The 24674-nt window shown below is 42.9% G+C and overlaps 1 protein-coding gene across 1 annotated transcript; it reads left to right on the forward strand.

Moving 5' to 3' along the window:
* The first annotated feature begins 8775 nt into the window (after positions 1 to 8775).
* Positions 8776 to 23808, forward strand: LOC146171526 (uncharacterized). The gene is made up of 8 exons (XM_084586479.1): positions 8776 to 9106; positions 9487 to 9539; positions 15043 to 15138; positions 17907 to 17987; positions 19021 to 19149; positions 22085 to 22138; positions 22257 to 22476; positions 23641 to 23808. The coding sequence occupies exons 1-8, from the start codon at positions 8884 to 8886 to the stop codon at positions 23754 to 23756; spliced, it is 972 nt and encodes a 323-aa protein (XP_084442605.1). The 5' UTR covers positions 8776 to 8883; the 3' UTR covers positions 23757 to 23808.
* Positions 23809 to 24674: the final 866 nt, after the last annotated feature.

The raw sequence follows: 24674 nt of genomic DNA on the forward strand, positions 1-24674 counted from the left end.
TTTCTATCGCGCGCAGGAAGGAGGGGGGGGGACCTCAAGTTGTAAACCTGTAAGTTTCTTTCTATGCAGTTTTTTTTTACGATACTGGCGGCTGAGAAAGCGTAATGTCATTGCAAGAACTGCTCACTTGCCATCTTCACCTGCAAACAACCGATCGAAAACAGGCGGGGTTAAAAGTCCCCCTAAGATTACTTTGTAGAGGGGACCAGGGGCTTCCACCATATAACCATTGCTTTCTATCGCGTGCAGGAAGGAGGGGGGGGACCTCAAGTTGTAAACCTGTAAGTTTATTTCTATGCAGTTTTTTTTTACGATACTGGCGCCTGAGAAAGCGTAATGTTGCATTGCAAGAACTGCTCACTTGCCATCTTCACCTGCAAACAACGGATCGAAAACAGGCGGGGTTAAAAGTCCCCCTAAGATTACTTTGTAGAGGGGACCAGGGGCTTCCACCATATAACCATTGCTTTCTATCGCGCGCAGGAAGGAGGGGGGGGCCTGAAGTTGTAAACCTGTAAGTTTATTTCTCTGCAGTTTTTTTTTACGATACTGGCGGCTGAGAAAGCGTAATGTTGCATTGCAAGAACTGCTCACTTGCCATCTTCACCTGCAAACAACCGATCGAAAACAAGCGGGGTTAAAAATCCCCCTAAGATTACTTTGTAGAGGGGACCAGGGGCTTCCACCATATAACCATTGCTTTCTATCGCGCGCAGGAAGGAGGGGAGGGGACCTCAAGTTGTAAACCTGTAAGTTTATTTCTATGCAGTTTTTTTTTTTACGATACTGGCGGCTGAGAAAGCGTAATGTTGCATTGCAAGAACTGCTCACTTGCCATCTTCCCCTGCAGGCAACCGATCGAAAACAGGCGGGGTTAAAAGTCCCCCTAAGATTACTTTGTAGAGGGGACCATGGGCTTCCACCATATAACCATTGCTTTCTATCGCGCGCAGGAAGGAGGGGGGGGGACCTCAAGTTGTAAACCTGTAAGTTTATTTCTATGCAGTTTTTTTTTTACGATACTGGCGGCTGAGAAAGCGTAATGTTGCATTGCAAGAACTGCTCATTTGCCATCTTCCCCTGCAGACAACCGATCGAAAACAGGCGGGGTTAAAAGTCCCCCTATGATTACTTTGATTGCTTTGTTTCGCGCGCAGGAAGGGGGGGGGGGAGGGACCTCAACTTGTAAACGTGTAAGTTTATTTCTATGCAGTTTTTTTTTACGATCCTGGCGGCTGACAACCTGTAATGTTGCATTGCACGCACCGATCACTTGCCATCTTACCGGCAGACAGCCGATCTAGGAATCAAGGAACCCTTCTGAAAGCGCGTCGGCGCGTACTTTTCAATTATGTGTCCATGATGAAGCTCGTTTAACTTTTGAGCGCACACTATTCTTGCATTGTTTCAATTACGCCATGTGCAGAATAAATGACGTTTAATAACAAATCCTCAACTTTGCACTGCGTTCAGGAAAGCAAGAAGGGAGGGAGGGGGGGGGGGACGATGCGTACTACATATGCAGTCACTCTAGCCGAGACCCTTGCGTTAACAAAGGAAGCAATGGCAGGGAGGGGACGCATGCAAGCTAAATCGAAATTAAACACGGGTATCTTAGGATAACTGAGGACTACAAAAGGAAAGCCGTTAAACATATGACGGATTGTCTAAGTTAAATAATATTAAAAAGAAATGTTGAGCATGGTGAGGACTATCACCATCAACTGTTTCAAAGGGTTGACGCTCTTAACATCCATACGTCCACCCATAAAAAATAAAAGAAAGGTTGAGCATGGTGAGAACTATCACCATAACCCGTTTTAAAGGAGACGCTCCTGACATGTATCCATCCACCCAGCTTCACCTAATGCAGAACCCTGAGCACGCCTATGCCCGCACCAGCTGCTTAAGTATCGCTGGTGTGAAAGGAAAGATTTTTTACCGTCTACTTGAGGCTTTTACTTTTAAATAATTAAGGATCAATCAATAAGGTACGTGCTAGCGGCTCTAGGTTAGCCGATCGTGTGAATTTTGAGGCGGCTGTGCGCCGCGAGAAGCTCGCGCCTGCTTAATTTTCACGGAAACTTGTGCTGAGAATTATTTCCATATTCCGGTTGGTGACCGTTGTCACGTTGCTTTACACTATTTTTTCTCGATTGTAAGCTGCGATAGGACAGCGCACTGCTCCGTACGGGGAAACGCGCGGCCCGAGTGTTATTAGAAGCGATTATTATTTTCTAATGTTCCTGCTATGCAGAGCGCCGCTAGAAGGTGGAGCGCTCGTCCTCCTCAGGCGAGAAAGCAAGAAAATGCGCGCCGAGACGAAGCACAGCGGTCCTACGTAGACTGCTGTTACGTGCAAAGGAGATCCGTGCTAGCGAAACTTCGTTCCGCGGCGTGCGTTATAAAATAAAAATACGAAATAGAAAGCTACACCCCATCACTTCCATCGCTCTCTTCGTCGCTTCCCCACCGGAGATCTCGCGCGTCCTCGCTCAACGAGAGCGGGGAGAGAGAGAGAGAGAGAGAGAGGAGGAGCGTAGGACCCGTTCCAGCTCTCTCCGTTAGGTTCTTTCTGTTGCTTTGTGGTTGTGCGCCATACCGCTTCTTTGCTTTGTTGCTGGTCAGCGTTCGCCTATTTTTCCACCATCACGCCATGCCTGCCCCATCGCAAGCGTATGTCGAATACCGCGACGGCGGCAAAGCGATCGTCAGCATCGATATGGTAGAGAACTATTCTCCGAAAGATGTGGATGATCTTGCGAAAGGCAAGATGGTGTTTTGGCGGTCCTGTGTGGAGGGCCGAGAGGCAGAAGAGGGTCACTACCTCGGTGACATCGTAGTGTTCGGAGGTAAGTCACGATCGCAGACCTGCGTCTTTTACCTCTTACTTTCTTATGTCACCCTTTCATCACGATTGCGTTCATCGCTTCGCGCCAGTCGGCGAGTATGATGGCAGGGCGAGTGCACCACCATATCAGCGAGTGAGTCACATACCTGAGCACCGCAAGGGACGGATCACACTAGAATGCTAGGATGTGAGCTTAGGGAGTGTTGTCCCATTTGCACCATTTATATTTGTTTCGTTTTTTTTTTTCGTTTTTTTTGAGGAAAATGTAGGGTTTATTACGGCTTGTGTATGTAAAAGTTTTTGGGAAGGAAGAAACAGCGGGGGGGGGGGGGGGGGTTGAACATCCGCTCCCGCTAACAAATGTACACGATCCGCGCCGCCTCGACCATGCAGTTTATCAGAGCGCTGGACGTCATTTGCTCCAGAACAAATGAAATGAAATTTTACTTCCATATAATACCTCTACAAGCTTGACTTTACAAAATGACCACATTTCCTTTATCATGCCCCTTGATGCTAATTCCGAGACATTCAAAACACGTCCATCAGGTACTCAGCCAGTCTGTTTTCAGGTAGTACTGGTGGTTGCCATACTGGAAAAAGTTTGTGAGCATGTCAAAGAAACAGCAGTTCTATTTCTCCTGCATTGCATAATATTTGGAATGTCACTACAAGTTTTATGCATGATGAACAGAATATTCATGTGAAATAAACAGTCAGTTTGCATGGCCTGTGTGGCTTGGTTATCTTTTAATCATGTTCATTCTGATTCCATAAGGGGTACACAGTACACATAATAATCGAGTAATATCATGTAGCCCCTGCACTTAAGTTCTTTCTTGGAGTATTGCACCTCATGATATAAGCAAGGTTGGTGCAAATGCTAAGCATATTCATACACTGAGTGTGAAATAATATTAATGACAATAATCACTTTCATTTTGTATAGCTATTATTTATTGACCAGGAGCAATTATGATAAGCATCTCTTCCTATTAATTCTTTTACTCTAGGTCCTTGAAGTTCTTTGAATAGAACAGTGCATTGTGTTCAACAGTAGCTATGACAGAGTCAGCAGGAATTATGGACGCAGACAAAAGCACATAATTATACAAGTTAATGTCTTGCTGTGCTGACTCCGCATCTTTACTGAACGGAAATAAGGACAAGAGCATCTGAGAAAAACCAAGCATACATAGTTGCAGCCACTATAGCCTTAACTAGTCTCAATGAAGTTAAAATTTAAGCCACTCCAATATACAACAGAAACACTAGTGTATTAATTTTACATCCACGCCTGTAGGACGCATCACAGGAAAAGCAGCACTGACACAGAAAAAGATTTGGATCAGGTTAAAAAAGTATTTCATTAAATGAGTGTAGACATTAAATTAGGGCATAATGTTTTCTTTGTTTAGGGATGTTTAGGACATTAGTATTAATAGGTCACTACATGGTACTCATCTATGAGTACTAAAGAAATGAAAAAGTTCTGTCATGCTGTTTAAGCTTTAACAGCACATATCTGTAGCATCAAAGGTCACGACAGCTTATATGAGGCACAGAATAGTCGCAATATAATCAATGCTCTATTTGTTGCCTTCAAACTCTTGAAGCAAGCTTGTTTCAACTTTGCAGTGAGTTAAACGATGAAGTGATTAATCACACTTCTTTCATGCCTTTGCAACCTATACTGACTTCTGACATTCCAGCCATTGTTCACTTGTAAAAACTGAAACTGCAGGAGAGAATAAATGCAATTATATATTATTCAGCTGTTGCACGTGAATACATACCACTATGGTGACCTATGTTGCCTTACGCATCTTTATAGAGAAGAAAACATAGGACTAAATATCTGATCGCTTTGCTCCTTTAAGTGTGGGACATTTCCAATAGAAGGAAATATGCTACAGGAGGCTAAATCTAGATGGTTTAGAGCACAAGGACTAAATGCAATAACCTGAACTTTTAAACTGAAAAAAAAGAAAGAAAAATAGCACCAAGCTAAAGCAAACACAAGCACAACCACAAAGATATTCAAGGCACTTTTGCTAAGCAATTAAAAGAAGTTAGCATGTAATTAGACAAGTGCAAAAGTGTAAACACGCAGAAAACTAGAAGGCCTTTCAGGTATGATCTGGATCAAATTCTATTAGAATATGCTGTGGAAGTGAGGAATCGATTTCAAGAATTAGATCTAGAAGACAGAGAGCCCTGAAGAGATGTGGACTGATGTTCGTGATATAATACAAGAAGTTGCTACTAAGGTAGTTCCAAAGCAAAAGAAATGCAAGAAAGCAAACTGATTATCTGAAGAGGCTTTGCAAACAGCTGAGGAAAGGAGGATGGCAAAGGTTATGGGGGAAAGAGAAAGATACAAGGTTCTCAATGCGGATTTTCAGAAAATAGCAAGGAGAGATAAGAATGCCTTCCTGAACATACAGTGCCAAGCAGTTGAGGACAACAGCCAATTAAGGAACACAAGAGCTCTGAATAAGACAATCAAAGATATCAAAGGAAGCTTCCGTGCTAAGCTGGGCGTGATAAAGGACAAATGAGGCAAGGACCTCACTGAAGCCTCAGAGATAAAGAAGAGGTGGCAGGAATACGCAGAAGAACTGTACAAGAAGGACCTGAATGTGAAACCCAACATAAGACGGTTGTGATTACTGATCTCGAGCCGGGCATCCTGAAGAGTGAAGTTGAATGGGCCTTAGCCAGCCTTGCTAAGAACAAAGCTAACGGAATTGATGGCATTCCAGCTGAGTTGCTTCAAAACCTCAACCGTGACGCTGTTAACATTCTGCATACATTATGTCAGAAGATTTGGACAACCCTGCAGTGGCCACAGGATTTGAGGAGGTCAGTTTACATCCCCATTCCAAAGAAAGGCAGTGCCAAAGATTGTTCCAACTACCGCATGATCGCGCTTATTTCGCATTCTAGCAAGGTGATGTTGAAAATCCTCCAAGGTAGGCTGCAGCAGTATGTGGATCGGGAGCTTCAGGACGTGCAAGCTGGGTTTCGCAAGGGCAGAGGAACTAGAGACCAAATTGCCAACCTTCGCTGGATCATGGAAAAAGCAAGAGAGGTCCAGAAACCCATCTACTTCTGCTTTATTGATTATGCGAAAGCGTTTGATTGCATAGATCACAGCAGATTGTGGCAAGCTCTCCAAGAGATGGGAGTTCCTATTCACCTCATCTGTCTCCTCAGGAACTTGTATGAAGGGCAAGAAGCCACAGTAAGAACTGGGCATGGTCTTACTGATTGGTTTCCGATTGAGAAAGGAGTGAGGCAAGGCTGCATACTGTCGCCCTGCCTATTTAACCTATATGCAGAGTGCATCATGAGGAAGGCCGGTCTGGACGAGTCTTCAACTGGAGTGAAGATTGCTGGAAAACGTATCAACAACCTTAGATATGCGGATGACACCACATTAATGGCAGAAAGTGAAGTGGAACTCAAGAGACTTCTGATGCGCGTACAAGAAGAGAGTGAGAAGTTTGGGCTTAAACTGAACATTAAAAAGACCAAGATCATGGCGTCTTGCCCTATCAAGCCCTGGAGCATCAAGGGACAAGAAGTGGAAGCTGTGACAGGTTTTCTCTTCTTGGGCTCCAAGATTACCTCGGAAGGAGACTGCAGCCATGAAATTAGGAGACGCCTGCTTCTGGGAAAGAGAGCAATGGTTAGCCTTGGCAGCCTAGTAAAGAGCAGAAACATTAGTCTGCCAACCAAGATCCGTATAACTTGTGCTATGGTCTTTCCAGTTGTGATGTATGGATGCGAGAGTTGGACTGTGAAAAAGGCTGACCGCCGAAGAATTGACGCGTTTGAATTGTGGTGCTGGCGAAGACTCTTGAGAGTTCCTTGGACTGCCAGAAGATCAAATCAGTCGATATTGTCGACCATAAACCCTGACTGCTCATTGGAGGGTCAAATTCTTAAGTTAAAGCTCAGCTACTTTGGTCATCTGATGAGAAGAGAGGAGTCGCTGGAGAAAGATTTGATGTTGGGAAAGGTTGAGGGTTGCCAGAGAAGTGGTAGACAGCGAACGCGATGGTTAGATGGCATCCTCGAGGCATTGCAGATGAATTTATGTGATGTTAGGAAGATAGTGAGAGACCGGAAAGCCTGGCGTGACATGGTCCATAGGGTCACGAAGAGTCGGACACGACTGAACGACTGAACTGAACTAAAAGTGGTGGCAGTTAACTATCAGCATTTTCCTTTTTTGATGCAAACACAGCGTCTGGTCAAAATTGCTTCTTGAGCTGTTGAAGGCAGCTAGGTAGGAAATTATCCACTTTTGTGGTAAGGACTTCATGCCACACAGCTGGATTGTATTGCATTGTATTCTAGTACACTGTAATTGCATCAAAGTTGAGGAGCTATTCCAATCGCTAGAAGTCGCGACCAATAGCCGCCAGATTAGTTGGCCTTTACTTTAGTACTAAGCTCGCATGGCGCTTTCTACATAGAAGCAGTAAAGTGGCACAGAGCACAGTCCCTTTGATAGAAATATTTGAAATGGCGAGAGACCCCCCCCCCCCTTCCCATACTTCGCTCCTGGGAAATAAAAGCAAGTAAGAAAAAATACCCTATCCGCACCGACTATGGTAAAGCGGACTTCTTCTGAAGGACGCCGATTGTAATTCGAGGCAAACATAAGCAATAATAATGAGCTTATCTTGCTGCTCTGCTACTGTACCGCGGATCCTGCTCAAGGATGGGTAAAAAAAAGTGTGAATGAGACAACAATATGAGAACGCTGTATTTTCTGCAAAACTGGGTCCTCAGTGCTATCATGTTAAAACAGGGATGTGAATCAGCCTTTGCCACCTCTACTGCTTATAGTCTATGAACCATAGAAAATAGCAGAGACTTCAAGATGTGTTGGCAGTTGTACAGCTTTTTTTCTTTTATAGAATAATGGTTCATATTTGTTTTCCTCCCCTATAAAGCGGCGCTGAGCATTTCCTTCACCTTGTAGAGAACCGTGCTATAATTCGGCTGCAAGTGTACACGTAACATCGTCACTGGTAATAACTAGGCAATGACAGCAGGGCACTGTCAAATAGCAGAATCTTCCTTTTGCAGGTTTTGCTAGTCGTAGCGATGCTTAGTACACTGTGCAACTACTCAAGCATGGCCACGTGGCTACTATGGAAAGCCATGCCTGCTTACCTAGATTCCTTTGATGTAATTAACTGCAGCTTTACCCTGCCTACTTCATCCCAGTTAGCATAGTTACAAAGTAGCCAGCCGCCTAAGACATGTTGTTGACCCAGTTTTCAATCTGAGCTGGCACATATTTGTCAGCTATTAAGTTCTCGTGAGAACTGTAACATTCCTTTATAGCTCAGTGCTGTGCTTGGGTGGATGTTAGGGATTAATTATGGCCTTATTTCTCCTCTGCTTTCCCTTGTTGGGTTGATTGCCTTGAAGACATTGGTTTAGACAGCATCCTGATTTTCTCTTGTTACATCCCAGGTAGAAAAAAGCGACCCAATTTCCGGATGGATTATTGAACTGTAAACAATGATTTTCTAGTGAGAGTGCTGAACTGGTTATCATAGTCAGCAGAATGGCTCTTGTTTTTAGCCATAAAATTTTTATCTGGAGGAGTTTCAGCGAGAATCTTATCCCTTTACAGCTGCAAGTTCAGCTGTAAATGTGTACTTTTCTGAATCTTCATTTTATTTGGGATTATAGTTCCGGTAAAAGTCACTAACTTGAGAGGTTGTCAATATAATTGTGCATTATCATTTCAGTCAACAAGGCAGATCTGATTTGCCGAATGGCAAAGCGCCATAAGGCTGTGCCATCTATTATCATTGAATCGGCAACCATCGCAGATGGATCCAGAAAAGAACCTTCCAAGGTGAGGACTGGTACTGCTTAACCCGTGCAAGGGGCTATTGATAAGGATATCGGTAATGCTTTGCTTGTGTTAATGGTGTGTTTGTTCTCTCTTTCATTTCGGCTGGTCAGGAACAACCAAGGAGAGAAAAAAAAAAAGAAAAATGGAGGCTGCCAAAAAACAGCAAATGAAGAAAATTTTGGCAAAAAGGTGCCACAGTCCAGAATCATCTGAAAGTGACGATGAAGTTGTGCCTAAAAGGCTCCTGACAGTGGCTGAAAAAGCTATTGCGTACCTTGAAAAGCAATTAGATGAGTCGGAAAAGGCTCGAAAAGAAGAAAAACAAAGAAATCATAGGCTGCAGAAGCTGGTCGACGAAAGATTTGGTGAGGTTTCTTCTATATTTGCCTCTTTTGTGCACTTAATAGTGGTACATTAAAGCTATAGATGCACACAGTACTCTCTGAAAACTCAAAATTTTTGAGACTTGAATCTCTGACCTTACAGTATTCTCTGGTGTAAGCAACGCATTTGACAATTGCAGGCATCGTAACTAGCAGTTTATTTTTTGTGCATTTTCTGTGTGTAATGGCCGTGCTTTTCACTATTTGAAGTAGTGAAGTGAGAACTGCTGGGAACATGTTTATGAATTATATGATCCATGCCAAGTTTTCATCTTTATGATGGAAGTTTTTCCTGTATGTCACTGGGAAAATGATAGTGCATGGATTTTTTTGGAAGAAAATTATTGGTTTGCTTTTTGTAGGCGCAGTGGAGGCAGCCATTTCAGAACTCGCACAAGCCAGACAGCCTTCAGAGGTAAGAAATCTATTTCTTGTAAATAAGGATAGAAACCAAGTTTCGGCTGCATTTTTTTAAACGATATACATGACATAAAAAACCACAAGGTATTCACCTGTGACTGCTAATTAATGTAGAAATTGACTTCTCTGAGTTGTTCTTGCTTTAATTTCAACTGCCAAGCCATGGCTATGACATCAAAGCTCAGTAAATATAATCCCGTTTCTTGAGTTCATCAGCCCACATAGACCTATATCATTGTTGTAAAGATGTAGTTTCATTTTGTCAGAGTGTTTTCTTGAATATAGTAGCAGTATGTGGTACTGTGTGACCATGCACATATATTTCTTTTAATGTGGTGGCTTTAGCATTAAAAGTTGATTATTGTGCTGACCATTCAGCATTGTGAGTGAGAAATCACGGGCATGCTTGTGGCAGGTGATAGCTGGCAGGTGACATGGCCACATAATGATTGGTCGGCAGGCTGTGCAACATCAGAAATCCATATTTCGTGACAGAAGCTGCCAACACAGGGTTTTTGTTTCAAATGAGGAAGTGATATGGTAATCTAAGGTTACACGACCGTTGACAGTGAATAAGGCAAGCAACTGTTGGGCTACACAGCACGTCTGTGTGGTTTAGTTAATGCGGAACTTCATAGATATATATATATTTGCTGGTCCTTCACACAACTGGATAGCTTATAGCAATGAATAGTATGTGCAATGTCTAGAATAGATTGTCTATGTTTTGCATTAAGAGTAGGCTTGATAGCATGCTCTCTCAATGTTTTTACTCTGGTGCTACTTCGATCACTTATGTTTCCTTGTCTATTATTAAATGATATGAGGTTTCAGCTCGGCATCTTTGCCTTTAAGGACCAAGATCGTCAGTTGCTTGCTGACATTCTAGCTCAGCTTCCTCTACACACTCACACTTGCTTCCATTTCTAACGTTCATACCTCGTCATTCAACTTACGGGCTCTCCCTGGTCATCGAGCAACACCATGCACCATGTCAAGACACATCCTCAAAGCCACCACACTACTCCATGCATCTGGTACAACTCCAAAGTTGTTGCACTGGTAATAGCTATAGGCCATCGCACATAAATTCAGCTACATTTACACAGTAGAATATTTGTCTGCACTATGCTGGTTTCATTCATTAACCAATCAGTTAGCCATCCACACACCCATCCACTCCCAATCAACCAACCAGCCTCACATGTATCATATACACTCCATACGAAGTGTCTATAATGATTCTGGAATCTCCTTCAACTTGACCTTGACGTGCAGTTTTATTATGATGCAGGCGCTATCTGCCCTGCTGAACACTGTAGCTTCAGTGGCTAGCACACCACATGAAGGTGCCGTCAAATGCTGCTTGAAGGAACTTGACTCATCCTAGAAAGCTTCCTCTCAAACCAGGTTATGGCGATGGAATGAGCCTGGTATGCTTCATGTAAAATTCCGGATCAAACTTACCCCTATCCCTATTCTCCAAGAGTTAGCACAGATAAATATGTTGACAGAATCAATCGAACAACGTGAGACAACAAGTCATATGAAGCGAAAGTATGTTATGCCATCCTTGTACAACAAAGTGGCAGTTCAAACACCACCAATGGCTGACCCCCCTCCATGGGAATTCATGACTATTACGACAAACAAGGCCACTCTGCTTCGTCGCAAAGAAAAGCTGGCATCTCGACCTCTGGTTGATGCACTTCCAGGTACCTTCATTGCAATATGAGCACATCAATTATGGAAAATGGCGGTAGAACAGCAGCTACTAGGCCAACACACAGTGAACTAAAGTTACATAAAGAATATGTTTCAGAATACCCAGACAAGCTTGTGATGGAACTCTATGCAATCCGCGATGCTATGGAGGCCATAAATAAAATAGATTCCGTAACAGAAGCCTACATCTATACAGACTTCTTAGCCGCCATAAAACAACTGAAGAAAGTGACAAAGATGCTATCTGTAACCCAGGAAATCCACGCACTCAATAAAAAAACAAAGATACGCATCCAGATACATTGGACAGAAGACGATGCTGAGAATGTTCCAAACACTAATGCGCCCCCCACCAGGCTCTCTTTTGATGCCCGTTCCGCTGTTCCCATCTTAGCATCCTCTTTAAGGAAAAGTACATATGTCCTCATTCCTCCGTGTACATTCCCCCTTCCTCATGACTTAACGAGATTGGAGGAGGTTTCCCTTAGAAGGATAAAAGCTGGGGCGGCCCTTACTTCATCGGTAATGTGCTGATGGGAAGCTCAAGCAGACATCGGACCAACCACATGCCCGAAGCGTTCCACACCAGCTGCAGAAGTGGATGTTCACCACCTGCTGTGGACTTGTGCAGGGACAAGGGCATCAAGGACAGATTCTGCACGAAGTGGGACTAACCACAAGGGAAGAGGACGTCTCTAAATGGCTCACCGACAACGACAAGAGTGGGAGCCTGCTCCGGTTCCTTACCGAAAATAATTTACATGAGTTTCTATAATATGCCTCATGGCAAGCTTGCGTAAAAAAAAATTAAGCTCCATCCTTAAGGATAGCACGCGACAGCATTAATGGCTCCCATTAGCTGGCTCCTCTAGCGGATCCCTTTTTGCATACGTTATGTTTGGTACTCAGTCATTCAGCAGTCTTAATTTTGCTACTGTTACCCACACGTACATATTAGCATACGGTGATAACTCATGCCATTATGTAAAAGGCCACCAGACAAATATACAAATTCCCTCATTACCTAAGCCGTATGAATGGTCCTTGTGTGGCCTAGAGAGAGTGTGTCTAGCTCAGGATACCAAAATCCTCTAAGGCTGGATTCCACTCTCAGTATCCCCTCTCAAAAGGTAGAGCTCGAGTTGCCAACGCCTGGCAATTTGGCCCATGTCAAGAGGTCTCGTGGTGTCGGACCACCCACCTGATGACCAGTCAGTGGCCAACCATGTCACTTGCCAACTTCCGAGTTATGTCCATGACTTTTGTCTCATAATTCCAATGCTAGATTTTTGCGCAGAATGGGATCCTTAACACTATCACATTAATAGAGGGACAAATTAAAGAAATAGAGAGTAAGCAAGTAGCAAAGTGCATGCAGGTGAATGAGAACAAGGGGAGTGGTAGATGTAAGCCAGCAATGATATCACTTCCTTAAAGGTAAAGTGTCTCCCACTTTTTTTTTAGATGTACAGTGTTCTGCAAATTTATCGAACCCCCATTTAAAAAATTCTCCCGCCTCAACCGGAGGCTCATTTGCGCTGAAACTGCGCACAAAGCTTGTGAGTTGTTGTCCCCTTCTTTACGAGGTAAGTTTGATCATGGTGCTTACTTGGTTTGACCGCACATGATGAGAAACCAGAACAACCTGCGACAATACTGAGGAGCAAAAAAACGCCAGCGCAGTTTTTCTAGAAAAAGGCAGCTGTGGCGTCATCTGGCGTGGCTGGAAGAAAGCGCTGCGGTTCGAAAGCTCCGAGGCAAGCAAGGCACATCCTTGTAATGATGCGAGATGGCGCCACTGCTGCCCTTCGCCAAAAAAATTACGTTTGCGTCATTTGCTCCTCAGTATCGTCGCAGGCTGTTCTGGTTTCTCATCATGTGCGGCCAAACCAAGTAAGCACCATGGTCAAACTTGACTCGTAAACAAGAGGACAACAACGCACAAGCTTCCTGCGCAGTTTCAGTGCAAATGAGCCGCCGCTTGAGGCGGGAAAATGTTTCAAACGGGGGTTTGACACAGTTGCAGAACACTGTATAAGGAACCACTATGAGGACTAATTTCTTGCAACGATTCACTTCCATCTCTGCTCTTAACTGCTCTTGACAAGACATCTGAGTGGTGCACGAAGATTGGCCTAGCACTCTCAGTTGAAAAGACAAACTTTATATCTGTCACAAACTGATGGGGTAGATGTAGGCTTTTACAAGCACCATTACAGCTGTCATTGAACAGGCATCTGCTCACTACCACTTCGCCGATGCGAGACCTTGGTGTCGAACTGGACAGCTCTGGTTCAGCAGTGCCATCGGTTCGACCTGAATGACAGAAGGCCACTAGTACCCAGCACCTGTTTCGGCGCATTGCCCAGAAAACGGGTGACGCTTGCTGGAACATGGTTCGAACATTAGTGCGTTCTGTATTACAGGGTTGGCTTGTCTATCAAGCCCAATTTCAATGTCTCACATTAAGAGATTGGTACCGCTTGGAAGCAGTTAATAGAGAGGCAATGCGCGCCATCACTGGCCTCCCTCGCCTGACATCCTTTCCCACTCTCCAAGCGAAGGCCCAGCTGAACACCATTGATGAGCTCGTTGAGCAGCGTCGTGCAGCGCGCTACCTAAAGTATCAAGCTATTCCTGCAGCGTCTGCATTAGCACATTATTTTGATTTGTCTTATACGCTGCTTGAAGTAACGCCTTCGAAACCTCCATGGAAGCGACCACAGATGACAAACAACCGTCCACTATGAGAAAAGGGCCGAGATCAACATTCGGTGAAAGAAGCAGAGCCCGAATATTGCACAGACACCACAGGGGCGCTTCAAGCTGTAAACGCAAGTACTGACTATGAGATTTTACATGCTACCCTCATTTGTCCAATGCTTCCTGAAATACACCAGATATGTTCATATAGAACAGAAGCAACGCACCTTCTTGTTGCCATTCGTGACGGTTTGTCTACATTACCAGAAAGCCTATATGCTGCACCGCCGACCATTTTGATCTTACAGAATCCACCAAAGTAGTCCGAGGCTTACGGAGTATAGCTAATACCGACATCATCAACAATATTTGCAACATTGTGCGAACATTTCCTTACCCTGTGCATGTGGTGTGGGCTCCCCACACTACGCACTGTCTCACAGAAACTGATCATGCGTCCTGTTCCCAGAGGGTGACATAGCCTCTGTCTATGTAAAAGCTGTCCGCAGGAGATGCCGTAATACCTGCGAAAGAGTTTCTTTGCCGCTACACGCGTGCTTTAATTCCACCGTGTGGATCAAATCTTCCCGGTGGTTTAACTCGCCGTGAGGAGGTGGCGCTGAGAAGAATCCATGTGGGTGCTGAGTTAACGCCTGCTGTCAAATCTTCCTGGACCACCCAGACTGCTCCCTGAACTGCCCTTTCTGCCCAGCTCCTGCTACGGAAGCCACACTAGACCACTTCCTTACAACTTCTGGTCTTCACGTGGCCCGCAAAGCACACTTTAGAAGCCACGCTTATCACCCTACCAGGCCGATTGACACAAGAGCATGGACACATGGGCCACACCACCGAGAACTGTTGGCATTTATTGGGGCCACAGGCCTGCAGCAATATATTTAGACCCTTATGTCGAAAGGCATACTTGCACAAAAAAAAAACTTCCATCTCACTTTCTTGGCTCGACACATACCCTGATACATTTGCTAGCAGTACTGCTGTAGTGCCCATGCCTTTTTAAATGATATTGTGCTTGATTAATGATTGCACTTTGTTTTTTCAATATCCAGCCTAGGCACTTGTTTCCGAAGAGTACTTTGCTGGCTCGACAGCCAGCACCTGATGTGGGACTTGTCGAGAAGGCAGCTCTGGGCATCTCAAGTGAGGTGAGTGTAAACTGAGCAATGATCTATTGTTATATGTGAAAGTACAGTGCTATATATAATGTAGGAAGTATAATGATTAATTTGAAGTCACCTTAATTTAATTCCTTTGTTCATTGCCCTCATTTTTGTGCATTTGTTTCTTGGGTTACTCATGGCTGATGTTGGGGTCTGTATGACTTTCCTTTTTCTTTGTGTGATTCTGTGAGTGCTCTCAACAGATTTACATGTGTCAAGCAAACAGTTGTTATATCATATTTTGACTATTGTTCAGTGTTGTAGTCCTGTTTGTAGTACTACATTTAAGCACATAATTAAAAATGCAATACTGTTGATTGGAAGTAATGATCTGAATCATTTGACCTTCTGCTACAATTTGTTGATCTTGTCTTCCCACTGCAATAAACATAGTCTGTCATTGCCGTTTCTCTTTTTCTGCTTGTCTGGTATATCAGATAAAACTCATACTAATAATCAGCTCACTGATAGCACCTGAGTGCAGCTATAAAAACAAAAGCTTGAAAAGCATGTATATTTCAATGAAAGCCTGACAGTATTGTAAAATTTGGAACCCCCCCACAGTGATATTGCCATGTAGATTACACAGCAAATGGAAACTAGCGCAGATCTGGTCATTATTGTGTCTAAAGAAGTGGAATTGACAAGGCAATAGAAAGAGTCTGTGGCAGAGCAAAGGAGGTAGCGTTTATGTGTTCCATTTGTTGAATGTCCTGTTTTCCTTTTGTTTTGCTTGTATGAAAGGGATGTTATTTATCTGTTTTCCACAGTTGTCAATTGTTGCGTTTGTGCTTTTTGTGCACCTAAGAGATGTTATTTTTCTGTTTCCATTCACATCTATTACTCCTCTTGTGCTTATTTCTGCACACGACTGTAATGAACACAGGCTGAATGCAGTATCGACTGCAACAATCAGTCCATAGTTGGAGAAGCAGAAAAGAGGAGGGCACTGGCGAGAGCCACACAGAATGTTGTTCTAGGAGGGGACTGGCAAGGAGATAAAAAGAAAAGGAAAATGAAAAGAAAAAAAAGGCTCCTGAATTAGTGTCATTTAGGCAAATGCGAATTAGTTACACTAGCTCTTCGGTTCAGGTAGAACGAAAGGAAGAAGATGGTTTGCACGGTATAAAAAAGAAGAACCGAACAAGGGTAAATAGGGTACGCCTCAGGTCGCAGATGAGCCAACGTTTCGACAAGTGGACTTGTCGTCGTCTGGGCATAGCCATCATCAGTGGCAGGGGTATAAATACGCTTTTGCTTTCGAAGAAGAAAAGCTGGGGAGGGGAAAGTGGGTGCGAAAGAGTGGGGAGGAGAAGATGGGTGAGAAAGAAGTGGGTCATGAAGTAAGAAAAAAATCTTGAGTATGTACTTATCACCCATGGAGCCAGGGATTTTGCAGCCTGCAAAAGAAGTAAAAGCGGCAGTACCAGGAAAAAAAAAAGGACTACTATGCCGGTTAGGTGATTAGTCACCACTAAAAACGGTTTGGTGAAGATACACCTTACAAAGGGAGGCTATGCAAAGGGCCCTGATAAGGCATATATCTAGGGGGACAATTCTTAAAAGGAGGGGGTAGGGCGGGGAGTACATAGTCACAGGATAATAACCACATAGTGAAAAATAATAATAACCTTAAGTGGGTATCATAACCTGGAACCGGAGATCCTGTGGTCTACAAAAGAAGTAAAAGCGGCAGTACCAGGAAAAAAAAAATCATAGTACCGGGTAGATGATTAGGGACCACTTAGGCGGGTTTGGTGCAGATACACCTTACAAAGGGAGGGTTTGCGAAGGGCCCTGATAAGGCATATATCTAAGGAGGACAATTCTTAAATCTTTCTGCAAAGGGGGGGCGATACAGTCACAGGATAATAAGCGCACTGGGAACCAACTCTGACATGAGAAACTAAAACTGTATGGATGTGCCTCCATGGCCTAGCTAGGTTTAGCATGTCTGACTGGATCCAAGGATCCTGATGGGATTAATACCTTTCACAACGGTGCTGCCCAAGTTGGCAGTCCTGCTGCAGGCATACAGGCAGACATAATGAACTTGATGAAGAAGCAAAGAGAATACAAGTTTTTTCTTGTCCAAAGATTGACTAACTGTTTGTTTCCTTGCTTGAAGTAAGCGAACAACCAGAAAGATTTATGTACCAGTATGTGATCACTTATTATCAGTTATTCAACAACACTGCTCCCAACCACAAACTTACATGATGTATAATGGAAAATTATCGAGATATAGATTATGTTTATGATTATCATTTTTCAACTCTTCTAGCCTTTCACAATTGTTTTGTTTAATGCAACAGCAGCATTCATAAAAATCTGATGCTGGCACTGTGAAAGAAAAACTGCACTGGCAGGCAGTAGCTGGCAGCTGACATGGCCGAGCACTAACTGGCTGCAGGATTGCCTAACATTGCGATTCGCAGGAGCTGCTAGCTTGAGCCTCTTCTTTCGCGTGAGAGGGTGATGTCAGAATCAGCCTGCCAGGACCTTGCATTCATGCTACCCCTAGGCCATGCAGGTACATTCATATGGCTTGGTTACAACAGATTTATATGCGTAATGGTAGCTGCTTCATACCCTTGAAAACAGCTTAAGTGTCATAGAAAAGACATTTGAGCTAGTTGGTACATCTTTGAAAACTTTACTAGCGCTGTGACAGGGAACAATGAAGCGCTTATCCTTCTCTTCTTTGTTGCCTGATCCTTTAACTAATTTCTGTTTTACTTTTTATTCATCAGCCTCCAGCATGGGCTTCAATATCAGAAGGGCAGCAGCTAGCAGCTGCAGCAGAGGAGCCCCATTTACCAGTGCTGAATGAGGTACCAAGTTACTCTACATTGCTATTGATGACTTGATCTTGCAAATTATGTTTTTACTGTTCTTTTGTTTTTACTTGTCAGCTTATGTGTTGGTAGGACTAGCTATTTGTGCTGCATGCAGAAAGGCAGCAGCCAGAAAATAGAGCACCGAAGAATTGAAGCGTTTGAATTGTGGTGCTGGCGAAGACTCTTGAGAGTTCCTTGGACTGCCAGAAGATCAAATCAGTCGATATTGTCGACCATAAACCCTGAATGCTCATTGGAGGGTCAAATTTTAAAGTTAAAGCTCAGCTACTTTGGTCATCTGATGAGAAGAGAGGAGTCGCTGGAGAAAGATTTGATGTTGGGAAAGGTTGAGGGTCGTCGGAGAAGGAGTAGGCAGCGAACGCGTTGGTTAGATGGCATCCTCGAGGCACTGCAGATGAAGTTATGTTGTTAGGAAGATAGTGAGAGACCGGAAAGCGTGGCGTGACATGGTCCATAGGGTCACGAAGAGTCGGACACGACTGAACGACTAAACTGAAACTGAGTCCAGTAGTGCTAGTACCGAACAAGACTGATTTACTCTGTATACAGTAATTTGTGACTTGTAGTCTTACTAAGCCATTTCAGAGTTGTGTATGTACCTGGGCTTGTTTTTTCTACTTGGAAAGAACTCTATGTAACCAGTTAATCATAATTTTCCAAATTTGCTGTTTTGAATCAACATTGATGGCATATCACTTCATGTTTGTAGGCATGCCTTCCAGTTTGATCTTTGCGTTATGTCGCTCTCTCAGCTTTACATTGCTGCTCTATTTTGGTACTGTGCTAGAGTGAGTATTGAAAGGTAGGCCACATGGTGTCACACTGCTTTTTCTTGTGTACGTTAGCTTTCCTACATACGAAACAGACCCTTTTCATTGTAGTTCACTTGCATCACAAATATCTGCAAGTTAGACACTGCACTTTACTGAAGTAGATGCCCTTTTTACTTTTCCTATGTCATTATGAAGTTCTAAGCATCCCTAATTTGCTGATATGCTTTCTTCAGGATGAAAATGTAGACCTTGGACTTCCCCAGCTGCAGGTTGAAATTCGCACCGCAGATTGTAGGCAGCAGCCTGCTCCCAACTCGACAGAGACTGCTGCCCGATTCACGCAGCCTGGCCCATCAAATGGAGTAAGATAGTTGTTGATTGATTTTTTCTTTCATTGCTACTCAAAATAGATGCTTTCTATTGGAGGGGGCAAAACAAATATCTTTTTTCTTAAGACATGTTGATTACTGAATTGCACATTAAAGGATTGAGAATTCATACCAAATATTGTTACAGAGTTTCGTTGTTTCGGATGAGGTATTGTACATAAGTATGATCGAATATTTAGGGGAATCCCCCAAGGTGAAGTAGATTTCTAATAAGGGACTCATTACTCGTTGTCATCCACCCGAGCACACTGTTACAGCTACAAAAGAAAGCTATGCAGCTTTCTCAGAAACTTCGTAGGTAAAGAAAAATTCATCCTGATCCGGGGATCAAGCATGGGACCACCTTCTTCCAGGGCAGCTGCTCTACCACTTAGCTAACCAGGGCGGTCAGTAGAGCAGATGATAGGGTGAGAGCGAATTGCAATAACTCAATTGATCAATATAACTAATGTGTATGTTTATGGCTGTGCTTTGCGGGATGCCAATGAGTAATTACTCCCTTATTGTATATAAGTATGTATGGATCATCCCACTTGTATGGCTCCGTGACTGCTAGTCCTTTCAGCTGATTTTTCTGTATGACCGTTTACTGTCTGGTACAGTTCTTAGATTCATTCACCATTACAGGAGCCTTTGTTTCTCAATGTTTGGCATTCGCTCATCCTGAGAAGGGTTCAGTCCAGCTTCTGCTTGTTTGGGTATTTGCACTGACAATTCGTTTTCTACATTTGGCAGCAATACCAGATAATTTATATTCTTTATTATTTGTCAATGCGTTTCCATGGTGTACCATATAGGATGTTTTCAGTATGTGTTGAAATGCCTAACCATCATACAGTCTCACTCTTGCTCATGGCTTGAAAATTCTTTGGTTCCCCCTTGATTCAACTGAAGAAAGGAGCTCAAGCCCATCCCCGATGCAGATGTCGGCTTCTGCAGTTCTGTCGCAGTATGATGTAACTCTCACTTTCATGCTTTAAACTTCGAGCTCCTGCTGATTCAGTCCTCTTGGTACTCTTTCTGGGATTTGAAGATAAACATTTATGAAACGATATCACTATGTGCACACTGGTATAACAGTGATCTCTGCCCCTGTGTTAACTTTCATTTTGACTGATAATTTGTATAAATTCACTGTAGCCTCCTACCTGTTGTGTCAGATGAAATAACACCTAGAAATATAATTCTCATTTGTGACAATCTCGGGGACTGCATTTAGCTTTGTACACTCAGTTATAGTGTCTGCTCTTTTGCTGAATTTGTTTCATTTGGCTTTTTCTGTCTAGTACCATTCTTTGCTACGTTATGCAAGGTGTAGGAAGCACTGGCTTTGGTTCGAGCATGCTTCTTTTTTTTCCTTAAGAAACAGCTGGCTTACACATTTTGGCAACTCTTCACCTTTTCTTTGCCATAGCCATGTAATGCTCCAGCTTGTTCCTTTACACGGGCAATTCCCGAGTGGCATACCATGGCTGTAGTTGTGTTCCCATGTTCCCGTTGCTCCTATTTGAATTCTGTCCCATGTAGCATCATCTTCGGGACAATGTTTATTGTGCCAACATCAAGGGCATTGCCTCATCTCTTGGTATGGGCACCAGCAGCCCCATAGGTCGCAGCCTATACCACAAATACTGCATACCGGAGTGTGAACTATGTATTCTAATGTTTTACACTTCGTTATAGAGCAGACATGACACCTAAATTAAGTAAATGCAAATCCATTTCTAACATCGGATGCCCACTGTACAAGCATTGTGTTCAGGTTGCAAGCGGAGGGCCTAAAAATGGTTTAACAAATGAGACCTGCAGCCTTACTAAAAAGTGTCATAGTTCTTCAATGCTTCAACAGTCAATAATGCATTACCTATACAACAGACTCAAAAATAACATTTAGCAACATATGTGAATTTAAAAGCCAGTGACACTGTAGATATTGTGGAGACTTGAACAAATTATATGGTAGTGATTATACCTATGGTAAACTTGTACAGGCCCTACGTTGTAATGAATGAAGTATTCTTGTGGTCCAGGTCATCCACAGCAGTCTGACAGTAAATGGAGTAGATATGCACTGTAGACAGAGTAGAGTGTATTGTCTATTTAGGAAAGAGTTTAGATCAAGAAGCACTGCCTACCAACTTTCTTTTTGTTGAAGACTGTTGGTGGTGCCAGTGAACTTGAGTAGGGCTCAACAGTATTATAAAAAAAAACAGCCTAAACAAACGGGGACGACAGGAAGAAACCACAAGAACAAGCGCTGTACAGCATTTGTTTCTTTGGTTTCTTCCTGTCGTCCCCGTTTGTTCGCGCTGTTTTTTTTTTTGGATAATGTATCACCAACTTGCCCGCTTAACTATACTGTGCTCAACAGTATGTTTGGATCTGTTAGCTTTGCATCTCATGGTCATCATTTCTGCACTGGATGTGCTTTTTGTCTGTCGCTAAATTGAAGTTGCATCACTTTGTGTTTATGCAATGGATGACAACTGTTGTGTGGCCTAGGGACCAGTTCTCAAAAAAAAAGGGAAAGTTCTAAATGACAGCAAAGTTGTGATATTGGGTGGGTGATAAGTAGTGACTCATCGCATGAACGAGCGATAGAAGAGGAATTGCAAGCAGAAGGGGATGATGGTGTGGTCGATTTGTGAGGTGGCATTTGCAGGAAAGTTGCCAGTGACATGCTTTGAGGAAGCCGGTTTACATAGCTGTTAAAGTCTAAAATGTGCGAGGGTTGGGGTTCTAAAATATTGATGATGATATGCAGAATAACCAGCTTTTAGCAACCTACCAATTCTTGAGTTAGATACACTAATGTGTTTATGCAAAAGTTTATTGGCTTTTCTTTATAGCTTCTTTTTAGTGTACAATGTTCCTTGTTTTTATAAGAAAGTGTTATTGCTAATTTCAGGAACCTGCTGCGGTAATTTCGGATGCTCCACTGTTCACTGTGGTGGATGGCAAGGTAATTAATCCTTTTTATTCAATTTGAGGGCAGTCTATCCTCTTGTCATTACTTTTCACGACTGCAGTGCATTTGAATAAAACTTTTTCACAATAATCGAGTGAATTCTTTCTTACAGGTCCACATCGGGAGCGGATGTATGCTGTCAGCAGAGAGATGGACGTGGGTAAATGCTTCTCGAAGTGATAGTATGTTCGCAAGAGAGCTTCTTCGCTGCCTGTGGCCAATCGAAGTACTAAAAAATAGGAGTGTGACTGGGAAAGCCTGCATGCGGAAAATCAAGTTTGGAGCTGGAGCCAAGCCGCCACTCACTCCTGAAAAGCTTGATGCCGTTCGGAGTAAGTGTGCATGTTTGCTGTGATGTTCTCATTAGACTTGCCAAAAAAATAAATGACAGCTTAGTTTTTCTAAGCGTGACTATAAGTCCAGAAGTAAAATTTAGCACTTGTCTAGCTAAGTTTTGCTTCATTTAGCTTTGCCCTGACTTTCCATGTAAGCTAAATATCCAATTGTCGCTTTAGACTGTTGTTACGATGGAGGGCTAACAAAGATCTAGTTCATTTTGTCAGACAAGATAAAGACAACAGTATCAGAAATGCAGCTTGAAAGACTGGCAACTTAGCACATGAAGAAATTGGCTAATATAGTGTCACGGTGGACCAGCGAAGCTGATCTCTTGGCTGGACTTGGGTTTCAAACCCATTGACAGGCAGTTTTTTTTTCTAGCAGTTGCTTAAAGAAGACCACGCTCTGATGAAACCCAATAATGTGGGCAGTATTACTTCTACGTTAAAATAATTTAACTATGCACCTTAACCTATCAAGCTGCTTAATTTAATAGTGCATGTCTATTCAGGCCAGTGCTGTTTATAACAATAGTTTACACTTTTGTGATGTAACAGATGGTGCTTGCATGTCATGGACTGTGTAATTATAAATAGGAAGTGCAGATTGGCCAGGTTTTATGCTATTTTTAGATCTTGACTGAATTCTTCCTTAACTGAATACCGGAATATAATTTTTAATATCATTTTGAAAAACCATTAATCATTAACTTTGTAGCTTAATGACTCATGGTTTTTACTGTGAGCAGTGATAAAGTACTGCATGCATAATCTATATTTGCATTGTATGAGCTTTATAGACTTAAAATAGCATCATTATTATGACCAATTTTATATGATAGCTTTAATAACAGCACTTTTATCATTTTAGAAACCATGCAAATATTGATAAGTTGGGACCATAGGCAATGGCACAGTCTGCATCTACAGGTTTTAAATTGAATGACTTTTAGTCTGTCTTTTGAGGCTTACATGCTCAATTGCTACTCCTGCTTCTTCACGAGAACTTTTAATGGGGTGTGCATGTCTAATTGCTTCCTTAAGTGAAGCTACATATGCAGTTTGCCTTTTGGGACTAACATGTTCAACTGCTATCAGTTGCATGTGAGGCTTGTGTAATATTGACTGGATTCTTTTGCCTTTGCCCTCTTTGTGCAGGTGCTTATGGGGACTATGTTTCACGGACACCGCACCCAAAAGCAACGCAAGCCGAACGGCTGAAAGCTCTAAACAAGCATGTTACCACACTTCTTCGCGACGTAGCTGGCCCATGAATGTCTTGCTGTGCTAGATGGTGATAGCTATAATCTGTGCTCGGCTATATATAAAGATGGAATAAAATATTATTTTGAAACAGGTTCTTTTAATACTTATGCTTGAAGTTAACAAGCACAATTGTATGTAGTTCTGGTGCAGCTGCAAATAATGTCATATTCATCTCATAATTCAGGCTTCGCTGCCATGGCAGAAACTGATTTTATTTCGGCAATGTAGCTGGCTTGCCAGGTGTAACATCCCTGAGTTATGGATTATGAGGGGCAGCATATTAAAGAGCTCGAGGTGACCTCCAAGCAAGTGGAATTTTTAATTTGTACTGACATCACACAGCGCATGAACCTGCACTTCACCACCATCAAATTGCAGCCGCCACTGTAGCAGCCCGAAGCTAAATTTCACGGCCGCTGATTATTGAGTGCCATAATAACCGAGCTATGTTTCAGTGGACCTTCTTGCACTGTGTCCCTCGCTGCTCTAATATGTGAACATCTTTGATTTGGCACCAATGTAGCACAAAAAATTTGCAGAAAACCCTATGAGTGCTAGCTCCCAGTGCATCGAAGCAAGAAAAGTAATACGAGAGATGTATGAGATGCATATGAGTATGAGATATCTATGAGTATCAGCGATATGAGATACATATGAGTATCAGCGATATGAGATACATATGAGATATGTACGAGTACGAGCGGTATGAGATACCTATGAGTTTCAGGTACGAGTATGAGTATGAGAGCCATATGAGAAGATCATAACAATAACATCGTATCAAAAATCTCATATAAAGCTCGTTCAACTTTTTCAGTAGGGTAGAAGCAGGTAAACTAAGATTGTGTATTGAGTCTAATCATTTTAGGTATGATAATCTCTCAGAACCATACACAATACAACCGTAATCAAAGCTAAAGCATACA

This window comes from Amblyomma maculatum, unplaced genomic scaffold (genome assembly GCF_055883805.1).
Source record: "Amblyomma maculatum isolate TAMU_Amacu unplaced genomic scaffold, ASM5588380v1 scaffold_20, whole genome shotgun sequence".
In the NCBI taxonomy this organism is placed as follows: Eukaryota; Metazoa; Arthropoda; class Arachnida; order Ixodida; family Ixodidae; genus Amblyomma; species Amblyomma maculatum.